The 27,058-nt window shown below is 43.8% G+C and overlaps 1 protein-coding gene across 7 annotated transcripts in view; it reads right to left on the bottom strand.

Moving 5' to 3' along the window:
- The window catches only part of LOC143173051 (E3 SUMO-protein ligase PIAS2), a 32,526-nt gene extending 8,679 nt beyond the window's left edge, over positions 1-23,847 (bottom strand). For all 7 annotated transcript variants that reach the window (XR_012997456.1, XR_012997455.1, XM_076363021.1 and 4 more), the window contains exons 1-9: positions 23,765-23,847; positions 14,791-15,265; positions 11,053-11,137; positions 10,396-10,446; positions 10,179-10,269; positions 5,722-5,856; positions 2,121-2,226; positions 1,632-1,705; positions 578-738 (exon numbers count right to left, since the gene is read on the bottom strand). Coding sequence is in view for 5 of the 7 variants with exons in the window: in XM_076363021.1 (XP_076219136.1) it covers positions 578-738; positions 1,632-1,705; positions 2,121-2,226; positions 5,722-5,856; positions 10,179-10,269; positions 10,396-10,446; positions 11,053-11,137; positions 14,791-15,265; positions 23,765-23,788 (1,202 nt within the window). In the remaining 2 variants the exon portion in view is untranslated. The remainder of the gene's footprint in view (positions 1-577; positions 739-1,631; positions 1,706-2,120; positions 2,227-5,721; positions 5,857-10,178; positions 10,270-10,395; positions 10,447-11,052; positions 11,138-14,790; positions 15,266-23,764) is intronic.
- Positions 23,848-27,058: the final 3,211 nt, after the last annotated feature.

Raw genomic sequence — 27,058 nt, 5'->3', positions numbered from 1 at the left:
CAAGTAACATTTTTTTCTCCTGAGTGAAAAGGAGACACAGTTGAAAAGCTAATTATGATCACCTTTGACCCACTGCGTGTACTCTCCCCCTAGTTCATCTTACCTGGGAGCCTGTAGTTACAGCCTTCGCAGACATCAAAACCCGAAAGAGTATCCCAACCTACCCATATTCCACTCCAACATTACTGCAATTCATAGATTTCTGTACAGGATGGGAAACCATCGTCCTTTGAATCAAGTTTGACGCTTGTTTGTGAGTTAAAGTTAAATTTTAAAGTTAATAGCTTCAGAGATAGGGTCACGTAAAAGGGAGACCTGTCCTTAGAGGTCACATTTGGATTTCTCCAGAGGAAATGTACTGAGGCTCGGGAGTTTGATGATGCAGTTAGGAGATAAACTTACGTAGTTCCTAACACGGGAATAGAAACTAACTGAGTCTAATGGTTCCTCCCAGTTCTAAAGTATTTTGAGAAAGAAAATAGCTACTTTTGTGACTCGAGGTTTAGCCATTTCATGCTATCAAGTACATCATGAAAAATTTTAAGTAATTGTGTAATCTGCAAACCCAGTCTCTTACCCATCTAATATTAGGCTCTCATAAGCTGCCTTTTTGTCACAGACAGGGCAGATCCAGGTAGGCTTCTTTTCATTCATTTGAAGATAAAGAGCAGCATCAAAACATTGCAGGTGTGTGCAAGTAACAGCCCGGCATGGGATTGTCAGTCTCATTTTTCCCAGCTGCAGGAGATGCATTTAAAGAGCGTCAGAACAGAAGACAGTGAAGTAGGCCTGGATGGCTAACAATGAAATCAGAGGCAGTCGGTGAAGTAACTGTCTCTTCTCACTACAGAGGTGCCCAGTGCTAAGGTCGCTGCAGGCAAACCCACCCTATCAAAGCACGTACAGCGCGCTTAAAGCGACAATAAAGCCATCCTCAAAGTCTTCACCAAGTTGAAGACAGTCAGAAACATTTCCAATGGACCTGCATCAATGTTATTCCTAGGATTCTGTTTTTATTAAGAGACCTACTGAAGCACCTCCTCTATCATTTTCTTTTAGCCACATACTTCAAGCGTTTTTGAGAGCTCCAGTTAGGTTAGACTCGGAATGGCATTACACCCATTTTAACATTGGCCCGAACAGACCAGTCACCAACACAAGGCCAGTTTCTACCTGGGAAGAGAAACCTCAAGGCAGCGTTACCTTGTTACACGGTGATCGACTTCTTTGTTATAGTAGCTGGCAGTATAAGCAATACCACCGAGATAAGGAGATCTGAAGTTTTATTTATCACTGTGCCCCTTAATTATTCTGTCACCCCGCCCAGTTAGTCTCAACACCTCAATATACAAGACGATTCCTTCTAAAGGCCTCACTACACACACGCGAGTAGCAACTTGATTCTGACTGCATTACAGCCGAAGCATTCACAGTTCTAAATCATAGTTGGTTGAATGCTGCTACAATCAGGTGGTTGTAGATGCGCCCTTCTCCCCGCTGTTTTATATTAACGAATCAGTATAAACCAAAAGCCAGTTAAGTTTTTAAAGTGCGGCCTTCTAAAAGCAGCCCAGCTCTGCACTGAAGATGACTAGACAAATCTGCATACGGTAATTTCCAGCTGTACTTACAGGACACATCAGAGATACCCGCAGACTGGTCGTGGCAATCTCACTATCGGGATCTGCAGTTAGTTTTTCTTTAACTATTAAAATAAATTCAGAAGTTATACACAGGCATCATTATTTAAAATGCTAATCTTGATTCGCCAGGACATGTACTTTATTTCCAGCTGTCTAAAAAAAATTAAGCATCTCGCAAACTAGTTCATAGCAATATCAAACAACAATAGTTTCACTATTTATAAGCAACTGGCAAACACTGTGCGCAGAGAGAGAGAGAGAGAGAGAGAGAGAGAGAGAGAGATCCCCCCTATCGGCTCAAGGAGCTTCACTGAAAAACTGCACGATGCCTCAGCAACAGCAAAGGGAAGCTTTCATACTCTGGGCATGGACTTTCTTTTCCAAGTGCTGCAAATCCCCCGAGTATCACCAGTTCTAGTTTTAAAGAACCACCGACCACCCTCAGAAAGTACAGACAGGTAAATTAATTTTACTTACTTAGTGCTCTGGAATGATCGGGGTTCCTGATACCTTTCATTTTTAACCTCTGCAAAAGCATAGCTGAAGTGAGCTGACGAACGAGATACACAGACATGGAGTAATTCTACAAAAAGAGTGATTAAAGATTAAATATGGCTTTCATACAGTACTTCCACTATGACAACAGATTGCTATTTACACTAGTTGTAGCACACAGTAAAAACAAAAACGCGCCGATTTTTTGCTTAATAGTTAGAAAAAGCATTGACAGACAACTTCGTTACTGTGAAAGAGTCCAATACTCTGCCAGAATTCTCCTGCCAACCGTGTCCAATTGTCCTACTCCAGTTGTGACTTAAGTAAGAAGAACAACCCCGCAACCAAGAGACAATCTGGGCTCTTTTCTTGGAAGGATGATTTAGAGTGCTGACACACCTTCTCACACATGCAGTCTTTCAGAGCTTCTCACGTTTGTCTCCTAAACCCTTCCCTTTTTTCAGTGTCAATCTGTTAGCGGGGAGCTCAAAGACAATCCCATGACAAAAGAAAAGATGAATGCTCTTTCGGGTGCAAACACAACCCCTTCAAACGGCACCCAGCAGCACCAATTCCTTTGTACCTTTTCTTCAGCTTGCTCTGCTTTGAAGCCAAGCCTCATTACACCATATCCACTCCCCTGAGGCTGGCCACGTTCCCTAGCATTTACTACTCCTCCCTAACTCACACCGCCTGCCAGCTGCCTTCGTTCAGCGTTCACTCTCTCTTCAAGGTCACTAATGAGAAGAAAATTCTGCAAGCCCCACTACTGCAGAATAACAATGGTTTCATCTGTATAACAAACACAACCTGCGATCTCTTATTTCCACTCCCTGCCAGCCACCTTCTTACGGCTCCTATACTGTCTGGGTACTGCACAAGAAGTTTAAACAAGAGCACCTACTGCCCTGCTCCTCCTTTACCACCTATAGGAAAACCAGCTCTTACCTAGATGAGCAGATAAAGTTATCTAAATGCATGGGAAACCACTACAAAAAATGGAATTACTTTTTTTTTTTCCCCCCCTTAAAGAACGACCATACATTGCACTCTTTATTGCCTACCGCAAGAATTCTACGGGCTCAAGTCTGACCACCTCTGTGGGATTAATGCCTCCTTTGCTCAGAAGCCCTCCACTATCAGTCAAGCACACGCCAATAAGGCCTTGCCATGTGAGCCCGCCGACACTCCAGACGGTGCCCAAGGGTCTCATTTAGAGGATGAATAGCGGCGGCTGCTACGCGAGTTCTGATACTTAGAGCAGAGCAGCAGCATTAAACCAGAGAACCCGCTTTACCTCTCAGGGCAAGGGGGAATGCTGGGACAACCTCCAATTCGTCTGCTTCCATGAGAATATGTTTTGGCAGGCACGGGGGAGGAAGAAAGCAGGGGTCGGTGGGAGAGACCAAGACCACACGCAACACCGCAGTCATCTCAAGATTCCTGCGCTTTATCATTGGGAAGCAACGGCTTAGATCTTTCCCTCCACCTCTGTTTTAGAAGTAAAAAAAAAACCCACACAACTTTGCTGTCAGCACTGCCCTTCATTTATTTTCTGAACGTTAGCTTTCTCTCCAATTTCTTTTTTTTTTTTTAATTTTAATTAGTGTATAAAAGCTTATACTGGAGTCTCACTTTGAAACATGTGGTGTCTCCGGTCCACAGATTTTGAAGAAAAAAAGAGGTAAGCTACTTTGATAGTTGAATCCAGAAGGATTTACACAACTAGTCACAGACAGAGGAATAAGTAGGTTCTTGATTTACTAATAGCTAAAAGAGCTGCTGCAACAGCTAATTAAACCTAGGAAGAGTTCAGAAATTCCTCACGCTCTCCCTTTCTTTCCTTAGTAAATCCATAGGGGGATTTCTAAACGGCCACGCAGCCATTTTAAAAGCTAATTCCTTTTCAACTATGATCAATGACCGCAGACACTAGAAAGCAACAGGTATCACATTTCAGTCACCACCCCCTTTATCTCCTGCCACCTGAAGTCTAGCATGCTTTTCCCCCACTGCAGCTTTCCATGAAGTTTAGAATTGCATTACAAAGAGGCTTCAATTCCACACACACACACACCCCGCTCTCCATCCTTCCCCACACTGAGTCACTTCTCCCTCAAGTCACACAAACTTCCAGAATACTCTTCATTTGTAAGAACACACACACTGCTCAGGATATCCTGCATTACGAACACACACACACCACACAAGTATGGTCCAACCAAGCACATCTGAGATCCATCAAGCCCAGAAACAGACTTGGGGGTACTAGTTGATGAAAAGCTGGACATGAGCCGGCCACGTGCGCTCGCAGCCCAGAAGGCCAATTGTATCCTGGGCTGCATCCAAAGCAGCGTGGCCAGCAGGTGGAGGGAGGGGATTCTGCCCCTCTGCTCTGCTCTGATGAGACCCCACCTGGAGCACTGCGTCCAGCTCTGGAGCCCTCGGTATAAGAAAGACACAGACCTGTTGGAGCAGGTCCAGAAGAGGGTCACGAAAATGGTCAGGGGGATGGAACACCTCTGCTATGAGGACAGGCTGAGAGAGTTGGGGTTGTCCAGCCTGGAGAAGAGAAGGCTCTGGGGAGACCTTATTGCGGCCTTTCAGTACTTCAAGGGGGCTTAGAAGAAAGATGGGGACAGACTTTTTAGCAGGGCCTGTTGCGACAGGACAAGGGGGAATGGCTTTAAACTAAAAGAGGGGAGATTCAGACTAGATAGAAGGAAGAAATGTTTTACGCTGAGGGTGGTGAATCACTGGCCCAGGTTGCCCAGAGAGGTGGTGGATGCCCCATCCCTGGAAACATTCCAGGTCAGGCTGGACGGGGCTCTGAGCGACCTGATCTAGTTGAAGATGTCCCTGCTCGTTGCAGGGGGGTTGGACTAGATGGCCTTTAGGGGTCCCTTCCAACCCAAACTATTCTGTGATTCTATGACACCAGCAGCCTGACACCTCCCCAGTAAACCCTTCCCAGCAACCTGCCATCTAAGAGCTTTCTGAGCTGGAAATCCCGCCCCTGTTTTGGTTTAAGTACAATTTTAAATCGACTCACAGAGAGGCCATTTCAATGTAAAAAAGGAATCTCAAAAGAATGGAGATGGAAATATCCATTAACCAGTTCTTCCTACAAAATAAAAATTGCTTTTGCAGAACTACTTAGTATTACTTGGTTAGAAAATACAAAAACCTCAAAAACAAAGGCATGTATCCACCCCCATGGCCTTGGCACATCTGGTCAGTTTAAAAAGCCTTCTCCAAGGGACAGTTACAACAGATAATGGGAAGTGTTATTTTGTCGTGTCTGAACTGGTTTGTACTATTTACACGACAAAAAGATTTTGGCATTTTTGACACGCGTTTCAGGCAACCCCTAACAGCAGGCTTTCTGATGTGAATTGTGTAAGGAAGTCTTTGCCACCTGTATGCACGTTTTACGTATGTTAATGTAGACTACCATACTTCTAGAGCAAACTTCATTTCCTGGCAGTGATAATAAGTTCAGCCGCTTAATACTAAACACAGAAGGAATGCTAGATGAGGTTATTTAGACAACTTCCCACATCCTACAGAACGTACAGTTTACCTTTCCAATTTCAGAAGCCCAGGAAATGGAGATCTGGTTTGGCACTGCTGATGACAGCCTAACTAGAGATGTTATATTCAAGGGGCGCCCAGGTCGCTTCTGTTCAATTCCATTTTTTGGCGGTGGAGCATATCCCTGTGGGAAGAAAAGGACAAGGAAAGTGTTACCAAGTCTCCCCGCTGTACTCCGAAACAGACTTGTTAGGTTTAAACAGATCTATGGGAAGCAGGTAAACCTAGACGCTCTCTAGGCTGGAGACTAAATTCAACACTTACTCTGAGAAATATCAGTCTTTGACAGTCTAATACCGTAAGTCAACCACAATTTTAAAGCACTTTTTAAGTGGTTTTACAGAAGTGCTGAAAAGGGGGAAGAGAACGCAGTTTTGGTCCAGGTAAGTTCACTGGAAGAGTAAAAAGTCATGTTGATGCGTTGTGCTTTTTTCCCCCCCCACCCCACTGAAAGAGAGCGGAACATCGCAAGGACACAGCCTTAGTGACAAACACAGCAAGCCACGAAGAGTTAATTCAGTGTTTCACACCCGGAACACACTTCATTGATTCTATTTAAGAAACAATAAAGTCTTGTTCCAAGAGCTCCACATCTCCTTGGCGTCTGCTTTGCCCCGTATCAACTACACCTAGCCCCATTAGCAACGGGCTGTTATCTGTACTCTGCCAAGGCCCCTGAAGAAGAGCTGCGCGTGGAATATCAGCTGTATTTAAGAGCTAATCGGCTTTGCTGTTGTCTGCAGAAACAAAATAAACTAGGTACTGTTTGCTCAGCTTTGAAAAATTTCGTAACCTAGACTGCTTTTCTCTGTAGTTTTATTTCCTATATGATGTTCACGCATTGAATCAGGAGCCATCCTGTTCCCTTTTGCTTCTAGGCAAGCACATACTCTCCAGCATACCGTGAGCAGAAAGTACTCGTGCCACGTGAAGGAGCACACGGCCTAACTGCAGCTTATTCATCTCGCCCTGCGTCTGTCGCTACGAAAGCAAGCCAGTCTGTAACAGGAACTCTGAGAATCTCCGTTTTGAGCTCACACAGGCTGCCTGCAGTCCACTCGTCTCAAAAACTCATCCTGCACCAGAAGGATGCCAATAAGAGATTGCAGCCCTGCGTCTTGCACAGAACTGACTGCCAGATTTCACTTAGTTCAAGACAGTGTTGTTCTATACAAGAAACTCTCCCAGAAAGGATATGCTGGAAAACACACACATATTTTTTTACCCAGAGAAACACACATTCACAGCCTAGTACTTGGAAAAAGAGTTACTTTGAAAGTCACTGAGTCTGAAAACAAAAAAACAGAAATAAACAGCCTCTTCCACTAGCCAAGAATACCATAGGATAATCACTGCCTTTAATCCAAGGAGGACTCGATAGTTGTCACATCATTTCCTAGGTTTCCAAAGCAGCTCCGTTACTAGTCCATACGTTTCACCTGACAACCAAGCCCTGGCTGTGCCTCGCCACTGCCCTTTATTAATTTCAGACAGGACTCTCGCTCGCAGTGGCAGAATAGGGACTCGGAGCATCTCCAGGCAGGTCTGCCAGGCCAGAGCAGCAGACGACAATTGCTGAAGAACTCTCTCTAAAATGGTTCTCACCCCAGGTGGAGAGTGACCCAGTAGCTATAAGGAACCTTACCACGCGTGCTTTATCACAGAACATGGAGGCAGCAAATGTATGGGGACTGCTGACAGTTTCCCATTTAAAAGAATGAACGATTTGCCATTTCTTTAATCAGACCTAACAGCTGCAGCCATTTACAGAGTATACATCCCAGTTGCTTTGCTGTAGTACTCCTTTCTCTACCGTGGTGACTTTGTAGTGAGCTTATGTGGACAAACACACCATCCCTGCAATATTTAGGAGGGTATTTCCACACATGCTGTACCAGCCACAATAATCCAGCTGGTCTCCAACCTAAAATGAAGCTGCCTTGCTTTCAAGAGAGCAAGGATGCAAGCTCTCTTATATTTCTCAATTTTTTTTTCTCTTTCAGAGACAGACTCTGCAGCTCACGTGCTTCGTTTCAGTCAAGCTTTTGATGTTTTCTTCCACAGAGCAATGACCTCGAGCTCAGATTTAATTCTGTGCTCCTAGAACACTTTAAAACCTTCCCTTCCTAGCCTTCCAGGACTTCAGTAAAGAGCACTCTGCTTGCCTATCACAACCAGCACGGTCTAGCACTGTTTAGTTAGGCTGCCAATTCTAGTGGCTAGCAAGTGCCAACGTTATTTGGGTCTGTCTCCCACGCTTCTTGCAAGAACCGTATTAGTCAAAGCAGGTGGAATCTGCTATAGCCAGAAAAGTCTATCAACAGAAAGTACGATTGCTCTTCGATCTGGCTATTTCCAACCTGCCCTGACATATTGGATTTTGTCCTTTGAAAGAGACCTGCAGTGGTCTATGGAGGTTCCCTGAGAAGAAAAGCAAATTACCTTTTTGGACTTCCGCGTTTTGCCTTGCCTACAAGAGAAGTCAACAGGAGAACCACCTGCTGCAGTGCTTTATGTATAAAATCCTTGTTACGTGCCAAGACACCAGCATGCAAGGCTGTACTCCTTTTAAGTCAGAACCAACACTGTAAGAGGAAGGCACAGATAGTTGTAGGAATACAAGAAAACATCGTGTTAACATGAGTTGGCACAACCTGAAGCAGTACTGGCACCCTGGCAGCATTTCTCTGAAGTTTCTGGTAAGGACGGCAGACAAGGACCAGGAATAGTTTACAGACATCTGCGGAGGCATGAACTGCTATACCAGGGAATGACAGAACAGTACTCACTTAAGAATTGTACAAGTTGGCAACAGAGGCTGCTATCACTGATTAATTACCTAACACCAACACTACTGAGTTAGACAATAGCGGTCTTTGAGGCAAAGAAGTTACCTTACATTTCCTGCAACAGAAAGGAACCGCCAGAGGGATGCAGACAGCGACCAAATCAACAAGAAAATGTTTGCAGGAGCACTCGGACTGAGACTATATTTGTCATTCAGCTCATACTAAAGGAGGAGAGGAAAGGAAGTTGCCGAGACAGTAGTCATTTATTCACTTTCTCACCTAAAGTTTCTGCTGAACAGATTAAAGAGTCATCTTATGACGTGCAGGAAGAACCTGCAGGGTTTAGATCTAAAGCAAAGCAAGAATCCAAGATTACAAACAATTTTTGCTACGACTGTGACGTATGTTACACACAAAATGGATAGCGTAACACAGCATAGCGGGGCGTAAGCTATATTAGCAAGACTGAGAACCAGCAGACATCGATGTCCACAGGATAACATGAGACCCAATTCTTTTGGTGGGTTGCTTAAAGAAAGGAAGACAATCTGCAGAAGAAAGGAGAAAATCCTGCAAGATTATCACAGAGAACATAACTGGCATTTGCAGAAAATACTGACCAGAAAACATATGAAAGAAATTCTCTTACACACTGAAGACAGATAGAAGAACAGTGATGCAGTGGTTAAAGAAGTAGGGGGAAGACAAGCTACAGAATCTCATTTAAGCTGAGTAGAGGCCAAAAAAGTAGTCACGGTTGCGTATGGCAGGAGGGAGGGTACAGGACAACACATCTGACACAGCAAGAAGGTGACAAACATTCTGAAAAAGAGGTTTCAGACTTCCTCTCTCCACACAGCATTTTTCCAAACCTACTGCTAAAAAAAAAAAAAAAAACAAACCACCCTCTGTACTACTACTATTTCCATCTTCTATAGCTTCCAGAACTATTCAGAATGGGTTGCGTAAGGGTTTCTCTCTGTTCTACTGTACAGAGATACCCACTGCAGAGATTTTTCAGGAATAATGAGAGTGCTTTTCCCTTTTTGTGTATATTCAAGCCTTGAGGTGACCCTGCCTACGTGCTAACATTTGCAACATCAGACACCAGTAAAGTGTACGACTGCCAACGCTGTTCTGTTCCAGTATCACCAAATGCTAGGAACCCTAAAACCTGTCTGTTCTTCATCCCCGCAATGAATTCTGCTCTAACCAGACAGATGCAGAGCAGCGTACAAACTTGTAAGTTCCCTCATAACAAGAAGGAACTCAAGCCAATCACAAATAGAGATAGCCCAAACAAGCGAGGGCTACTACCAATCAAGGCAAATAAACTCAGTTTCAAGACCTACGAGGAGGATTCCCCATGCAGACGCTGGTTTGGTTTTGACATATTTTGTTACGTTAACTGCAACAGATGAGGTTTGCTGTTGGTGGCTAAAACACAATTAATCCATGCAGTGGCTGTAACACGATTAACAGTAGTAACGGCTCTCTCACACAGCAAATGTACAAACCATATGCCTAACATTAGTAACTAGAGAAATTTGAGTGGTAACAATAAACAGCTTGATTGTTTTAGCAAGCTAACATTACAGAAAAAACACACACACCACAAAGTCACAAAGAAGCCACAAATGCGTACAAACAAGCTTACCGGCAACGGAAACAGCTTCCCATTTACTTTAATACACAAACTATTAGGGTAATTATCTTCTTGAGGGCAGCTTGTCTCTGCTAGGCATAACCTATATCCCCAAAAAGAGAAAGCGTCATTTTCAAGTGTCGCCACATTCATACGTCCCCACAAACATCTAGACTTACGTTACATTAGCCAGTTAAGAAGTCATAAGAGAACACTATGAAAAAGGTACCTTAGCTGAACTTGGACTGTGTAATCTCTCCTGCCCCCTGGCAAGAAGTCCCTGTGACAACAAAAAAGAAAGAGAAGTACCCATTTAGACGGCAGGTCTCATATTCCAGTCATATGCACAAAGAACTGGCACGCCTGCCGCAACAGCACTAAACCTTGCTCTTATTTTTCTTTTATTGAGCTGTGAACGAGTCTTACAAGCGACACCCCTGCTTAGCTACTGCAAGTTAAGCAGGACTTTAGGATCAGCATCCTCTGTCAAGAGTTTATAGTAACAATAAAGTATGAAGTTGCCAGAGAGGAAAAAAACCCATGAATTCTCTTGGCTTACACCATAGGTCTTACAACAACGTGACCCCTGGGGCAGAAGATAAAAGCAGCCTCCATTCCTGCAGCCAGGAAACAGGCAGGGAAGAAAAGCTTACCGCCTCTCTAAATAGTCACAATTATTTGGAACTGAGTAATTGTTAACTCTTTAGTGGCACAGGATTTACCCCAACTGCACATGAATTCTGTGCACAGATAAACTCAGCATAACTTTGGTGAGGATTATCACTCTGCAAGCTTATGCGATGCATAAAATGAACCAGAAAACCCATACTTTCTCCTGAAATTTTGCCAAAGTTTACCTACGCTATGCCACGCTCTTACTTCTTACCTGGAAATACAGATTTCTCTGACCTGCTGAGGTGTTAAAGCAAAGATAAAAAACTTCTCTTGGAACTTCTGAATACTGCTCTGTACTAGAAAAAGAGAGACACAAAAGAGGTTTAACCATGGTGATTAAAGTCATTGATTAAAACAGGATCTGCAATTGAGTTTTTCCTGGAACGAGGCATAAGTCACTTCATATAATCAAACTGTGGTTGAACTACATGGAACTGTCAACAGGAAAGCAATGGAACAAATCATTCATTCAACTATATTCAGATGGCTTAATATCACATTACACTTCAGTACGAAAGAAGCTTGGCAAGCTGCGTTACAGTCCTTTCTCCCAAGGGAGAAAGGTTCAAACAAACACACAACAAAATATAACACTGGATACCTGACGAAGAGAGTACCACGGAGAAGATGTTTACAGCTATTTGAATGCGCTACAAGAAGAGAACACGCACCAGAAGTTATTAATGGACAGCTGGAAAATTACTCAATTCAGAAACAGCTAAAGGTAATTAAGCCTTTGGGGAGGAAGGGAGGGAGCACAACCCCTAACACCAGAGAAGCCAGCTAGACTGCACGTCTGGGAACTGCCCTGCAGTAGCATTTGGGGGGGGGGGGGGACGACACAAAACAAAACACACAACTTTCATATCAGAAACCTACTTGTCTGTCAGTGATGGGAAGCAGTAATATTTTAGTATTAAGGGTTCATAGTATGCACATGTTATTTTTCTACTTTCTTTCGACTTGAGAAGTTAGAAATCTTGACCTGAAAATAAACGTAGATTGGACTTGTCCAACAGTTTAAAGTAACCAGCAAGGAGGACAAATGCAAAAATAGCACAACTAAACCAGGCAAATTGGGAAGAGCTAGACTGTCTTGTACACTGTGACATTCAGAGAAGATGATCCCTATGCCCAGAAAACACACACAAGAAGGACACAAGCACAAAATAAAACCCAGGTAGAGCAAACACACACACCAAGTTCCTCAAACAATTCAAAACAGCTACATTGTGCACATACACGCACACACACCCCCCCCATAGACAACATTTTACATTTTAAAATAATACTTGAGCACATGTAAAAGAGATCATGGAAATATTTTGTTATTGAATTGAGCGTGGGTTAAAACTAAACCCCACACCTACACCTGCTCTTGCGTTCTCATATTAGTGCAAAAGAATACCTACGCTCACCCCTTTTAAAGAGTCGCAGTGAAGCAGACTATACTTTTAGCTCTCTGACCTATTTGGTTTCCGAATCCTTAATTCTCAAACACAAAAAACTTTCTTTGTTCCATGTCCCAGTGACCCGAGTCTACTAACTGGGACTATAAGCTATCCATATCAATCTAAAAATATTAGATAAAGCCTCATTTCCAAATTTGCTTGTGAATCCATGTTAAGAGTGATTTTCAGCCAACATTTGTATCCTTCTAACATCAGAAAGGCCCATTATTTCCCCATCAAGCCATTCCTCACATCTCATTTCCCTACTCCTCCTCACACAGATCTGAGTTGTAGCTCTGGCTGCTGCCACCTTCAGGTACTGTGCTCTGGAAAGAGTTTGAAGGCAAGCAAGTACTCAGTTAAATTAATCTTCTCCCCCTCACCCATGTCCTAAGAGAACCCAAACGTTACAGGACTAGATAATCCTCACTCCTATGAAAACTGGGCAACATGCAACAAAGAGCCTACAGTCTTCAAAGGAAAGAGGAATTTACGTGCAGCTCTAGCTATAACATGGTGACACCCCTAAGGAAGCATCTTCCTTTCAGAAAAAAAGATCAATTTCCAGCTGTTGGGGAAATTTCTAGCATATCACCTCTAGATATCACTGACCAGGAAACAAGAGGTAACTGCACAGCAGAAATATAATGCAGAGCACACACTGCATTATATGGGACAGGGTGACAATGTGGCTGGCAACCTAGTCTGGTTAACTATGAGCCAACAGTTGTGCCATAATACAGAATAATTCAGGAAGCTAGTTAAGATGCTCAGCTACTGCACACAGTGAACATAAGCAGGAGTTAGCCAGGACATCGTGGCACTGACAGATTATCTCTGTAAAGGTAATGGCAGCATGAGCCATAGAGCTGTCCAACACCACAGCAGCTATTGTCCTAATACACGGGTTTGATATTAAACTCTTCTCTAACAGGGTGTCACGACACACAAATGGAAGGGACCACAGGCATTGTAAATAAAGCTCGTTAGTAATGTTTGCTGCTTTAGGTGCTGGAGGATGACCAACGATCAGTATGTGCCTCACTGAGGCATAAGTCACAGCCTAGAAAGGCTCTATTATCAGTTAAGAAATTAATAATATTGTTTAGAAACACTTCAGCATTTTTCAAGCTGTTTGCATCCTCTTAAATATTTTAAATAGTTAGGGAACATTTTCTACCATGTAAATTAAGACAGGTTGAATTTCAAGACAGAAAACAACATATTTCCAAATAATTAAATATGTTTAAGAGGGAGGCATTTGAGGAAGCTAAGCTGAGACTTCAGGTTATTTGGAAGACAAAGGTCCACTCTACATTTTAACATAGCGTATGGCAACAACCGGTAGGCTGAGAAACCTTCACTAAACTGAGTACAACACTGAACATTCTTTGCACAAAGTATCTATTTCAGTGCCAGATGCCAGAACCTGCAGAATTGTTGCAGTGAGATAAATGCAAACTAACAAACCAGTGAACTTGTTCTCCTTATTTTGTTGCAACTTATTAATTACTGACGCTGCAATCCTTTTCCTGTTGGCCCTGACAGAGGTGTTCCCCATTTGTACCAGACAGACTTCAGGTCCAAATCTTTCAGCCAAAAGTAACTCCACGGGAGGTTCAGACTAGATATTAAAAAACATTTCTTTACCAAGAGGGTGGTCAAACACTGGACCAGGCTTCCTAGAGAGGTTGTTGATGCCCCAAGCCTGTCAGTATTTAAGAGGCATTTGGACAATGCCCTTAACTATTATTCTTTAACTTTTGGTCAGCCCTAAAGTGGTCAGGCAGTTTGATGATCACTGTAGGTACCTTCCAACTGAACTATTCTACTCCACTATTTAATATTCAAAAAACAAAGATCTTTAATCATATAATATTTACAGAAGAGAACACTATTTTCTGAAGTATAGCTTGGCACTTTTGGGGACAGGTGGTGAAGAGAGGGCAAGAGTAGAAATAAGAACACCTCTCCTATGAGGACAGGCTGAGAGAGTTGGGGTTGTCCAGCCTGGAGAAGAGAAGGCTTTGGGGAGACCTTATTGCAGCCTATCAGTACTTAAAGAGGGGGCTTAGAAGAAAGATGGGGACAGACTTTTTAGCAGGGCCTGTTGCGACAGGACAAGGGGGAATGGCTTTAAACTAAAGGGGGTAGATTTAGACTAGATAGAAGGAAGAAATGTTTTACACTGAGGGTGGTGAAACACTGGCCCAGGTTGCCCAGAGAGGTGGTGGATGCCCCATCCCTGGAAACATTCCAGGTCAGGTTGGACGGGGCTCTGAGCGACCTGATCTAGTTGAAGATGTCCCTGCTCGTTGCAGGGGGGTTGGACTAGATGGCCTTTAGAGGTCCCTTCCAACCCAAACCATTCTGCGATAAGAAGGGAAGGGACTTTCTGCTTTTCCCCAGCTGCAAAAAGCAATTGAAGTCTGGACTTAGTACTGTCATAAGCAACACCTATTTCATTAATTAAACCTGCAGAGCCATTAAACACTTACCTAGACTTGTAGGTTTTATGAGCACATCAAGCACATCGTAAAAAGGCAGGCTTTTCAGCTGAACATCGGGATGAACGGGTGGAATCGGAGGGGATGGCTGCTGCATCTCAAAGTGGGGCTTAGTGTCTTGGAGGAGCACAGAACTGACAGGCGAGGAAGGAGACTGAGGCGTGACCGAAGTAGAAGGGAGCGGGTGAATGCCAGCAACAGCCAGGTCAGGCTCGACAGGAGAGGAACTACTGTCCAAATTGAAAACCGCAGGTTTTATAGCCGATAAGTCCGAAAGTCCTTCAATCGTCCTTGGGTACCGACGCCTATAGAGTTCTCGGATTTTTATCTGAACTGCTGGACTGCAGCCACTCTTCAGTAAGTGCAGTGCCCTCATCAGGAGGTCATGTTTCCGCCCGCTTTTATTACGTCCAGCAAACCCCAACAACACTTGCAGTTCAGAAACACGAAAACTTGATACCATATTCTAGAAAGAAAAGAGATGAGCACAGGTGAACCAACAGTGCCCCAAGCAGGCCTTTCTGAGGAGCATGGTGAAGCATCTGAACTTCCATCATTCCAGTTTTACACCTGTCAGCTTAGATACTACCCATACCCTTACCCAACGCAAGAGTATAGTCAGTTTAAAGCGAAGAAACAAAGTGTCCAGGGTGAAGGTTGAGTTTGGTTGTGTTTTTGATTTCAAAGACTTCTAATTGTTTTCACACTCAAAAATAGCAACAACAACAACAAAAAAATAATCTTAATGCAACCCATGCAGTGCGATCTTAAACTCAGACAGAAGCATAAGCTCTAATATAAAATCTGTCTCACTTCATGAAACAAAAAAAAAAATCAGACAAATCAGTATTATCACCTGTCTTCCAACACATTTTAAGAAATAAAATAAGCAACTGTTCTGCACAGTTTATTCTGAAACATCCTTTATTTTGTGCAGCATGTTAAATGCACACATAAACAGAGACAAGACAGGCACATCAGGTTTCACTCTTGAAAGGATGGCATGGCAAGGTGGACACTTTTTTAAAAAGCTACATTATACCATACTAACAAACTGTTTAACCAATGCCATTGATTCTTCCAGAATATCACAGAAAACTTCCTGTCCTTTTCGTATCACATTCTGGTATCGTGGGACACAAAAATCTCTTCAAAGGAAACAATACTATTTACTTGGTTATCAGAGTTAGTTGTGGAAGACTGAGGATTGAACTATGAAGTTCATAAACAGAAAGAATATCATTTAAAAAAAAAAAGAAATAAAAAAGCCCACTACGCAAGAGGAAGCAATCTTCTCCCCCCCATTACTACAAATGAGTAACTTAGCATAGGTGCATCATCTCACATTTTTGTGAGCAAGCTCTCTTTTCAGAGAGGTATAAAATTGTCCAGAATTCTTCTAAGTAACTTCCTTCCTATTTCTGTGGGACTCTTCCACCGTAACAAGGAGGTTAAGTTTTAAAGATGAAAGAACGTCTGACTTTAGTTTGTACTGCTGCACCGTACCAGCTCCAGACTCAAGGACTGGGAGATGAAGGCCCTAACAGAAGGTATGAAGTAGTAGACATCTGGGATCATAAAAGATGTTTTTAAAAACAACAGTTCAATAGTGCATTGTTGACTTTTAAATAGTAGTCCAATATACAACATTTAAAGCTTTGGGCACTGATTTCAGAAGGGATACAACTGAAAACACAATGTTTTGGGTTTACCTTCCCTACTCCTTACTATACAGTTACAGAGTTTACACCCACGTATTCTAACATAGATCTGATCTCAACTAAAGTTTTAACACAACTATGCTACAACCACACGGTCAGCCACCAAAAAGACTGAACTCCCCCTGCGTCCCCAGCTGCTTGCTCCCTATTCTCTCCTTAATGTTGAGAAAATTGTTTTTACAGTAAGACAGATCAGGGAATTGAGCCAGAGGAAAACTGAACTTGTGCCATTACAAGACAGCAGGAGTAAGCAGCCAGGACCTGCCTTTTCAAGGGCCACATTATTCATGCATATCAAAACAACCGTCTAAAATACTATGGTAGTACTCTTATCAGGCACAGCCTTTCCTCATTATTGAGGGGACAAGGTTATCCTATTTCTGAATTTCAACATTTCCAGACGGCCAGTTTGGATACGGTGATGCTTCTATCAAGTAGCTGTCAGGGAGCTAACCCAGCAGTCTTCAAACTGGTATTCCCCCAACGCCCCATCTATAAATGCACCACGGATGCAATCGCCAGTGAAAGCAGTGTCACGTGAGGCACTGAGTGGCTCACCCTAACTTCTGAAGAAGAGACCAACCGCAGATATCACCTTAATTTCATCCCAGCAACTTCTCTCAACAGCAAAACGATACAAGAAGAGAGGAGATGGAGACAGAACTCCATCCAGTTTGCAAGTTGCTGGAGAAGGTTAGTTTCCACCTGGCATTCCCCTACTTTTCCTTAGTCTCACAGTCAAACAGGGTGAAGAAAAGAAAGCGTTTCCGTATTCATAAAAAATAGGAATTGAAGTACTGCAACAGCTTTATAGTCATGCCACATAAAAGAGAAATTGTGTTAAAAGGTAATACTGATAATGAAGAATTTACTGAGAACTTCATGTTGCGTCCTTCCATAAATAGTTGTATAAGCTTGATAGCAACGTCAGCTCCTTTATTTCAGATGCAGGCAGTAAGCGCGATTCTGGATTCCATAATCAGAATGCAAATGAGTAAAATAATCCTTTACATTGAGATTAAGGAAACAGCATGTATTGCAAAATACTGTCTACTACCCTGCCTGCTGCCTTCTGTGCATTCCTGCAAGTTAATCAAGGTGAAATGTGCGGTCAATCACGCCTTGAAACAGCCAACATTTTATGCAGAAATTCCACAAACTAGCATTTTGTTACAAGATGGATTTCATTTTATTAGAAGACACAAGCTGGCTTCAATACCGTAAGTCAGAAAGATTTTAAATTGACACCTCCATTAAAAATGCTTGGGAGTATTAAAAAAAAAAAACCCACAACATAGTTTTGTCCATCAATGCAAAAATCTTACATATGCTTTTTGAAAGACGTCTTGCGAAAGTGAGTTTTACTGGAATTAAACAATGGCTTTTGCAACATTTTCCCCCTAAAGCTGATTCTACATTCCCTTTAGGGCAACCACCACCACGTGCATGAAAACGCAAATAGTCTGATCTACACATTTTAGCTTATTACTCCATTTACAGACATATCAAACTGGACACTCATTATAATCAACAAGGTTTTATGGAGGCATAACATATGCTTAGGAGCATTTATAATCATGGTGCAAGACAGATACTACTTCCAACAAACCCCACCAAGTTATTTTCTTTTGGGGTTCCAACAGTATTGCAGAAGACTGCAGCCTAGCTATTAACATGCTTTTCACATCACTGAATTAAGATTAGACATTCAAGTTGTGTCATGTAAATGCCATCAATTTTCTCTTGAGAGAAGTTCTTTACAGCTGCAGAGCCCAATAAAAAACATTTTTAACACAGAAGACCAGAGCCATTTTGGTTTTAATGTTTCTCTGTGAACACAAAGAGTAGTTTGACAGAACTTTAAGGAAGGAAATCAGACTGGATAATTCAAGTACTTTTATATTCCAGAAACATTTTTTTGCCTGAAATTCATACTTGAAGGTCATAAGAAGTTTCACAGGGTTTTTTGTTTCTTATTGTTAAACTATAGCAACCATGATTCATAAGCAGAAATATTGTTCTAAAGCATTAAGCCGTAGGTGTATCTGGAATGGCATTCATTTCACAGGGATGATGATGTTAAGGAGTCCAGGAAATGCTGACATGCCACTGAAATTAAGGGCGGGCGTGTTTCAGAGCAAAGTAAGGGATCAAACATATCTCAAACAAGAGGTACGTGATTCTCCACACTCCCCCTGCCAAAGCTACCTGCAATTCTAACAGTCATTGTACTTACATATATAAATGAAAGGTAACCAAGAATGCCTGTTAAATTCTTGACGTGTCTACAATAAGCACCAACAACTGTAGCTTCTAGGGCAACTGCAACTGCTCAAGTAGTGAACCCTACACTTGAGCCTGCAGAAACCATCCAAGTCAACTCAAAAGTTCTAGTCAGTCTCCACCTAAGAGTTCTGCTTCAGCCCCACTGGCTTCCAGATGTTTTCTGAAGTGTCCGAAGCCTATATAGGGAAGGACCAACCCCACAAATCCTCACTCCTGACTTTAAGCCCTCTTCTGGACACTCATAGCAGAGAGGCACATTTGTGACATCTTTTGCAATAAATTTGCATACATACTGATTTACAGTGGGCTAGAAATGGGTAATACTGGTAAGAAAGAGCAACTTGTGTCTTGGGATGGTTGAAGACCTCTCTGCTGACCCTGAATACAAACATAAATGTAATGTATTCTGGAAACTCATGTAACTATAGATAAAAAACTGCAAGCCCTGGGAAAGAATGAAGATGTCACCAGTTAAATCTGTGGAAGTAGTACAGCACAGTAAGAGCAGCTCTGAAGAACACAACAGTTGGTGCAAACAGCATGACCATCAGGTCCTCAGTATTATGGGGATTTTTTCTTTAGACTAACTCTAGCCTGGCTCCTAAATTAGGCATTAGTCTTCAACGTTGCACACGCTTAATATAACAGTGAAAATCCTAAATCAAAGACTGGCGTTCATTTCACATAAGATGCTCAAAACAAAGCTTGACCCATCTCACTGCAGCCTCATTTTTTAAGTACCATAAACTATATTATCCCTTTCCTCTCCCCCATCACCGTATCTCAGCACAATCATTAGTTGTTAATTATTCTAGATACAACAAGCTTTGAAGGTACCACAATAAGCCTCACTGGTCTGAAAAAATTACTATGCATCTAGGAAGGGGAATTACGTACAGATACAAGATAACAGTATATTCTCATAGGTTATTAACAGTATTTTATGAGAGGTTATCTTATTTAATACACTCAATGTTAATTGCAACCTAGAGATCACTACATCACCAACAGAAACTTCTCAATATCTATTCTGTCCATCATTGTAACTTTATTCCAGATCACCATGCGGATTTTGATTTCTACATCAAACCCCCAAACTGATGGGCATATACAATACAATGTTATTAACACAGCTAAAATAAAACAGAGTACAACAGAGTGTTTGGCAATGAGCTTGAAGAGGACACGTGAAAATAGCTCTCTGTTTTCTTCTTGGCTAACAATTTAGCACTAAGCACTGCTTCACCTGGTAAACAGGCAAACACTGTCCATTCAGACTGGAAAAATAAAGCAAGAGGAGTGGAAAGACACCGAGGCTGGTATGAACGAGAGATCCAATACATACAAGTATGAGACTTCAATTTCTGTATTTTAATATGGTATCTGAACCATATTGCTCTTCGCATTTGAATCGCATGACTTCAGTACTGGGTATGCAAGAGCAAAAATTAAGCGTGGGACTTACTTTCAGCATTTATAAGCCCTGATTTTCCAGTAAATTCTGTGTAATCTCCCCTTCCACACAGGACATATGAGCACACTTCCACCTCTTCTCACCAAAATGAGTTTTTTCCACAATGGCCATAAAACTGGTCGCTAGTGTCACACAAATTAGTTTTGGCACAGGCATATTCATTGGCCTATAAAGAGCTTCCCCCCCCCCCAAAAGATGAAACTAACATATTACTTCAAAACCCGATTAAATACAAACTGTGAGACTGAAGCTGTTATCTTCTAAACTAGGGGTCTGCAATGTTTCAAGCATAGCGTGCGCTCTGTATTATTTGTTTCCAAATTAGAGTCAGGATGCCAACAGAAACCTAGGGGACCCAAGAGATGTTTTCTCTCTCTCTAAAAGTAATAATATATAACCATCCTCTTATCTGCAGTATTTTGCTGGGATGCAAACCATAGCTTCAAGCCAAATCTCGGTCAGTTCAGAATTTGTTGGAAGCTGGAATCATTTTCTCACAGATGGCTCTCAGAAGGAGCTGTAGTTCCCCACTCCTGGGCCAATTCTGTTCAAAAATGTGTTCACATGCCATCTCTGGCCTCCACACCAGACTGCTGACTTCTGTTCCACGTCTGTCTATGCCCATGTAATCCTTTTGACATTCATCGGGCTGCTCGTAAGTGAGGATTATGGATAAAGGCATGAGCCATGTTTAAAAACACATCTGTGAACAGCAGGTCTGGAAATTGTATCTCAAAATACAAGAAAGATACTGTTGTGCTCACCACATCTTCTCAGCAACTCCCTAATAGTCCAGAAACTGGTAGCCTACAGAATTCAATAAACACTACTAATTAAGAGTTAATCCAAAGGTCTGGAAGGGTAAGCCTTATACTGGACATTTTCACCAATATCTTGAAAAGTAGTGACTGTGGTTACAGCTACTTCCGAATCCTTTAACAAAACCGAAGATTTCCAAAAGGCATGATGTAACACCAGGTTTCTTTGAGTCTCTTTGTTTTCTTTCACTGCGGCCTCTCAATTATAACCCTTTGGTCATAGCTCCTCAGAACTTTTACTTTGAAGATCCAGAGGATGGCAGGGACGGTACTAACAAATATTAAAACAATCCTTTGCCCTGAGAATAGAAAAATGCTGCCCCTGCATGTTTCCCTCAAAAACAGGATTTAAGAGAGAACTCTGACCTCCTGCCTTTAGTCAGTCCTTAACGATTTACTAAAATAAATTCAACTCTCCAAATTGCCCTACTGGCCTTTTATAAGGCAGGTAGAGATCACGTACTGCAGGAAACTGCAAACAAGAGAGCAGCAAACAATACTGCCATAGAAACGTTCCATAAATTAATCTATAAAGCACCAGTTTAAGATCACTCCTAAACATCAATCCGTGAAATCTGCTGGGGGCGGGAGGAGTCTCTCTCTTCTTTGGCCAAAAGCAGGAAGAATTGGTTGTCTAAAAAAAAAAAAACCAAACTTGAACCTGCAAACCAAGTGCCTGGTATTCAAGCAGACACGTCCAAATGTATCATCTTTATTTAAAAAAAAAAAAAGGCAGTAAAGGCCTTGAAGACACAAGGCAGACTACTATATTCTCTTCCGAAAAATATCAAGAGCTTTCCCAAAATGGACCATGAATTATCATCAGCTGGATGTTGAACAGACATTTAGAGAAGCTCCAGGCTAGCAGATTCATTTCACCAGCACTCCAGTTTACAAATGAGATGAATGGGAACATCAAAAGACGTTTCTTCAGACTAGTATTTTTTTAGCTACTGATACCTATTGTTTTGAGTGACGAAAGGGCAGTCCTGTAGTTGGCCTGAAACCCAGTTCCCTTTTCCCCCCACGCTTCCCGTGTTACTTTTGGCAAGCTACTCAGGTGCATATATAATTTCAAAGGTATTTAGGTACCCAATTCCCAGAGTCTATCAATACTTATGCATGTCTAGATAAGCGATTATAGCGCTTCGGAAAATGCAGATCACAGCTCCGGCTCAAGCCTGGAGAAGAGGAGCTACACTAAGAAGAGTTATCACTGCTACAAAGTTTGCACTGGGGGGTTAGCCACCTACGTAGCTACAGCCTTTGAGAGACCTTGGAAAGAGGGTTGAAAATTAGTCAGGACACTAAACAAGAAAACATGTAAACACAAACAAGTTAAAAAAACCCACAATGTTTAATTTAAGAAAAAATAAGCCAGCCCTTCTTAAACCTAAGATTGAGATAGAGCACTCTTGTCCTCAAATAAAGAAGCTCAGTTCTTTCCGTGAGATTTTTACAACCGAGCTCCTCAGCTACACTACAGCCACTTCAACCCAAGCGGTGTTAGTGCTGGAAGAAGCCTAGGAAGTAGGAAATTCTCTGGTGATTGCAGCGTATTTCCCACTGTTGGTCAGACTACAGTCAGTTCAGCCATCAGACCTCTCTCGACACTAAAGCCTAACTCACAGTGGTTCCTATTCAACTGACTTTTATTCCTTCTGTAGGAAAGTCTAGGTCGGGGGGGGGGAGTTTCAGTGTGCACGTAGCATACCCTCGGCAGCACTTCTGCAGGTGTGGATGCTGCAGAAGGACAACGTTCTTCTTCCGAACAAAGATACTCACAGATTATTCAACACAAGGAAAGACAGAAGCGATGTAGTCGGCTCTTTGTGTACGCACCTTAAAGTATGAATGGCCACCCCCACCACCAAAAAAAAAAATCTGTTACAGAAAGTCCACAACTGCAACATAAAAGGCATTCAATTGAGATAAAACAGGTCTGAAAATAAACACTACTGGATTTCACACTTCACAGGCGCAGTTTTCCCGGTTGGAAAGCAGTTAACGAATTTTCAAAAAATTCAGTAATTGTTAGCATTTTCAAACATGCAGTAATTATTCGGCATTCTCCCTTCGGTTCGCAATAAGGGCATCACGGCCCCGGGCCCTCCCGAGGGCGTGGAGCCCCGCCAGCGCCATGCGAGCCTCCGGCACCGGGCCGGGGCCCAGCTTCTCGCCCGGTCGGGCCGCACGCAACAGCCGAAACGGCTTTTAAAATGTCGGGGGGGGGGGGGGGGGGGGGGAACGGACCCCACCAATATCACAACCCACAGGGCGAAGATGGACAGCGGGCTCCCCGAGCCTCCCCTCCCGGGGAAGTGACAGGGAGGGTTCTCCTCGGGCAGAGCCAGCAACGCCGCCGGCTCCCGCCGCCCCCCCGACCGCGTTTCAGGGCGGCCCCGCTTCCTCCCCGCGGAAGGCGCAGGCGGCCGCGGGGCCCCGGTGGTTTCCGGCCCGCCGTTACGGGCTGCCGCCTCAGCGACGGGCGCTGACGGCTCAGCGTCCCCCCCCCTCCCCCGGCAAACACCGAGGGGCGCGGCGGGGGCTCCCCGTGAGGAAAGGCCGGGGGAGGGGGGTGGGCGAGGGGGCTCCCCCGCCGCGGGAACGGCCGGGCGACATCTTGGCCCGCGTCTCCCCCGCCGCCGCCTCTCTTCCCTCCTCACCCGCAGCTCCTCGAAATCCGCCATTTTCTACCCGCTGCTGCTGCTGCTGCCGCCGCCGTCGCCGGGCCCCGCCGCCGCCGCCACCACCATCGTGCACCCTGTGCGCGCCCCCGGCACGTGACGGGGGAGGGCGGCTCCAGCGAGGGCGGGAGATGGGGGGGGAGCGCTCCGCGCCGCCTCCCGTGGCCGCCTCTCCGCCCGGCGGGGCGGCCCTGAGGGAAATCGTGAGGGAGAAAACAGCCTCTTTTCCTACACGCACCCCCGCCGGTACCGGTCCGCAGCGCCCCTTACCGAGCCCGGCTCCTCCGCGACCCCCGGGGTCACTAGCAGGCCCAAACCCGCGGGGCGGTAGGGAAGAGGCGGCTCCTCAGGCCCAGCGGGGCTCCGGCAGCGGCTCCGGCCTCGGCATAAAAACCCAAACGCTCCGGGGACTTCAGCGTGAGAAGGGAGCACCCGGAGGGATCGCACCCCCTCCGGGGCTGCCGCTTTCCACCTCTCCAGAATTAACGCCGCGGAGGACATACCCAGCGGTGAAGCAGAATTATTATAGTCACACACACAAAAAAAAGGAAGAACAGCAAATAACGCGGTCTTGCGATTGAAGTGTATTAAATGGAAGGGTTGGGCTTGCGCTGTGATTTGATAGCTTTCTTAGTTTTATCCATCTCGTCAAAAACATTCTCATAATTCGTGTTATAATGATGATGTGACACATTTTATTAATAAAAAATGAAGCGAAAATGTCACTGGCAGCAAGCTTCAAAACCAGATAATGGGTTTCCTGCTGCAAGGGAAATGTTGAGACATTTACGGAAAAATAAACATTGAGGTGCAGCTGAGAATATTATTTTCAAAAGCAGCCAGAGATCATTATCTAGTCACAATAGTTACCTAGTCACAATATTCAGTTTCATTGGCAACTGGGCCATTAAACCAAAGAACTGATTTACTGCAATGAAAAAAGGGAAAGACTGAGCCAACAGGCAAGCAGCCAAACCGCCTCGAACGAGAAGCTGGAGAGAGACGTTGGGGAAAAAAAGGTCTGAAACACAAAATATATTCGCCCATATTAACTAAAAGGCAGCAGTTTTTGCACGATTGACGGGCTCGGCGTGGTACCTACAACCATAAGGTATCTCGGGAACAAATACAAGTACTACTACACCAGGAGCTTCTTAACGGGCCAAGAGACAGGCCGCGTCGGCAGCAAGCTCTGCTAGGAGGGATTCTGGCAGACAATTTTGGGAACAAATAGCTGAGCTTTTATAGAGGGTACCGATGCCCGCCGTACACACCAGCTATGGTCACTCGCTATCACTACAAGATCTGGACACACAGGAACTCAATAATTCATGTTATTAGCGGTAGTTTTGCAAATAGGCAATAGCCTTTTGAGGCAGGCTTTCCTTTTTATTTACTGTTAGCTAGGCCAAGGTAAACCCTTAGTTCTGCTAAAGCTTTTAACCATAACCACAGATAGCTAGTCCTTCTCTGCATGAACTCGTTCTGTGCTTGGTCTCATGATAGTCATCTTCCTGAAGATTTAAAACATACGGACTTTATTCATTTCATACCCCTTTTGTTAGACAAAACCAGGAATTCGCAGCCGAATAAAGCGTGCTGCCTGCCACACCGCCACGCGAGTTCAACTCCCAAGTCCATCAAACGTTTCTTTTTCCCCTCCAATTCAATACCAGACTGAAGGGGCAAGCTGCAGGTTAGGATCTCTTAGATCATTAAAGCACACACCAGCACAGCCTAGACCAAAGCCTTCTCTCTTCTTCTTTGAGCACACCCTCGCGTGTTTCTTCCTTCAAACACACCGGGAAACACATCAACGTTCAAACTCGCACCAGAGCCGGGCATTTCTTTTTCTCATGTACGCTCACCTCTCACTTCATAACTACATCTTTCAACCTTCCCATTCATCTCATCCCCAACAGCCGCTGGGATAAGAGCAAACAGATTATAGTTTGTATTTTAACGCCTCACATGCGTAAGATAATAAGAGTTTACGTTTTAGCTTAGCCTAATTTTTTGCTTGAAGAAAAGAGTTCCTTAGAGGTCTTCTCTTCATTATATTTTGTTTTCCCCCAGCTTTCCCTCACAACCTTTCTCCTACTCGTCACTGGGGTCATACCCTTGGAAAAAAAAAAAGTACGCCGTACTTCTGGTCCTCCTCAAGCTTTTTCCTAGGTCCCTACCCCACGAAAGCATAGGGCGCAGGCCTATGCTCTCTCTGTTATCTCCACGCCAAGGTTTCTCTCAAATCTCCCTCTTCTGTTTTTTCCAGTAACTAAAATCAGTCTCCCCTTTTGCTCTAGCTCTTCAGAATCCCGCTGGTTTTTCAAAACTCCTCACACACGCATTAACCCCAGACTTGCGCTCCCCAGATACCAGGCCATCTTAGCAGCTTACCAAAGTTCCAACCTTCCCAACATTTCTTTCCACCAAACTTTTAAGAAACCTACCTCAAGCATCAGACATTCTTCCAGCTTCTGATACTTCTGCCGCTGCTGCTTCTTCTTCTTGCACCTCAACTTCCGATACGTCTTCCTTCCCCTCCTCTTTCTTCCCTCACAACCCCCTGCCGCAGCTCCTACAGCGTTCCCCTCACTCTCCCCTTGAGTCCTTTCTGATTTTGCGATACGAGTTTTAAAACTCAGCCCAGCACTAGCCATCGGAGGAGCAGACAACCTGCCCTTCTTCAAGGCAGCCAATTCGTACTCCCATCTGATAGGGTATCCCTGCAGTAATTGGTTTGTTCTCCCAATAGGCTCTAATTAGGGTAAGAAGGGAGCCTATAGGTGCTAAGCATCCTGCCCCTAAATTGAGTTAGGCTTGTTAGGAAAAAAAGCAAAAAATACGTCTGGGCTTCAGCCTTCTCTAGTAATCTTTCTAGGACTGTGCACAGTATGTCCGTGCAAGCCCTGACTCTTCCCACAGCTGTGTTACCTACTGAAATCCAGACATCTGATCATCTAAACAAACTCTCCCTGCTTCCCACAAACACGCTGCAGACAGTTAAAAACAAAACGACAAAAAAAAAAACCAACAAAAAAACAACCACCCTACAGCTGCTCCCAGCATTGCAGCAATTGCAACACCTCAACAAACTCCTCCTGTGCTGCTTAATCAGCCGCTAATAGACAACCGAATACGAATTACAAGCAGTGATAGGACTGGGGGGGGTCTGAGATGACTGGGTCAAAGGCGGATTTTTTTGTGTGTGTGTGCTGTGTTTAAAGGAAAGAACTTTATGAGGCCAGCCTGAGGCTCCTCCATCGTCTTTCC

Source organism: Aptenodytes patagonicus, chromosome Z, assembly GCF_965638725.1.
Source record: "Aptenodytes patagonicus chromosome Z, bAptPat1.pri.cur, whole genome shotgun sequence".
In the NCBI taxonomy this organism is placed as follows: Eukaryota; Metazoa; Chordata; class Aves; order Sphenisciformes; family Spheniscidae; genus Aptenodytes; species Aptenodytes patagonicus.
Note: the sequence above shows the minus strand (reverse complement) of the source record. Positions and strands in the feature narration are given on the sequence as shown.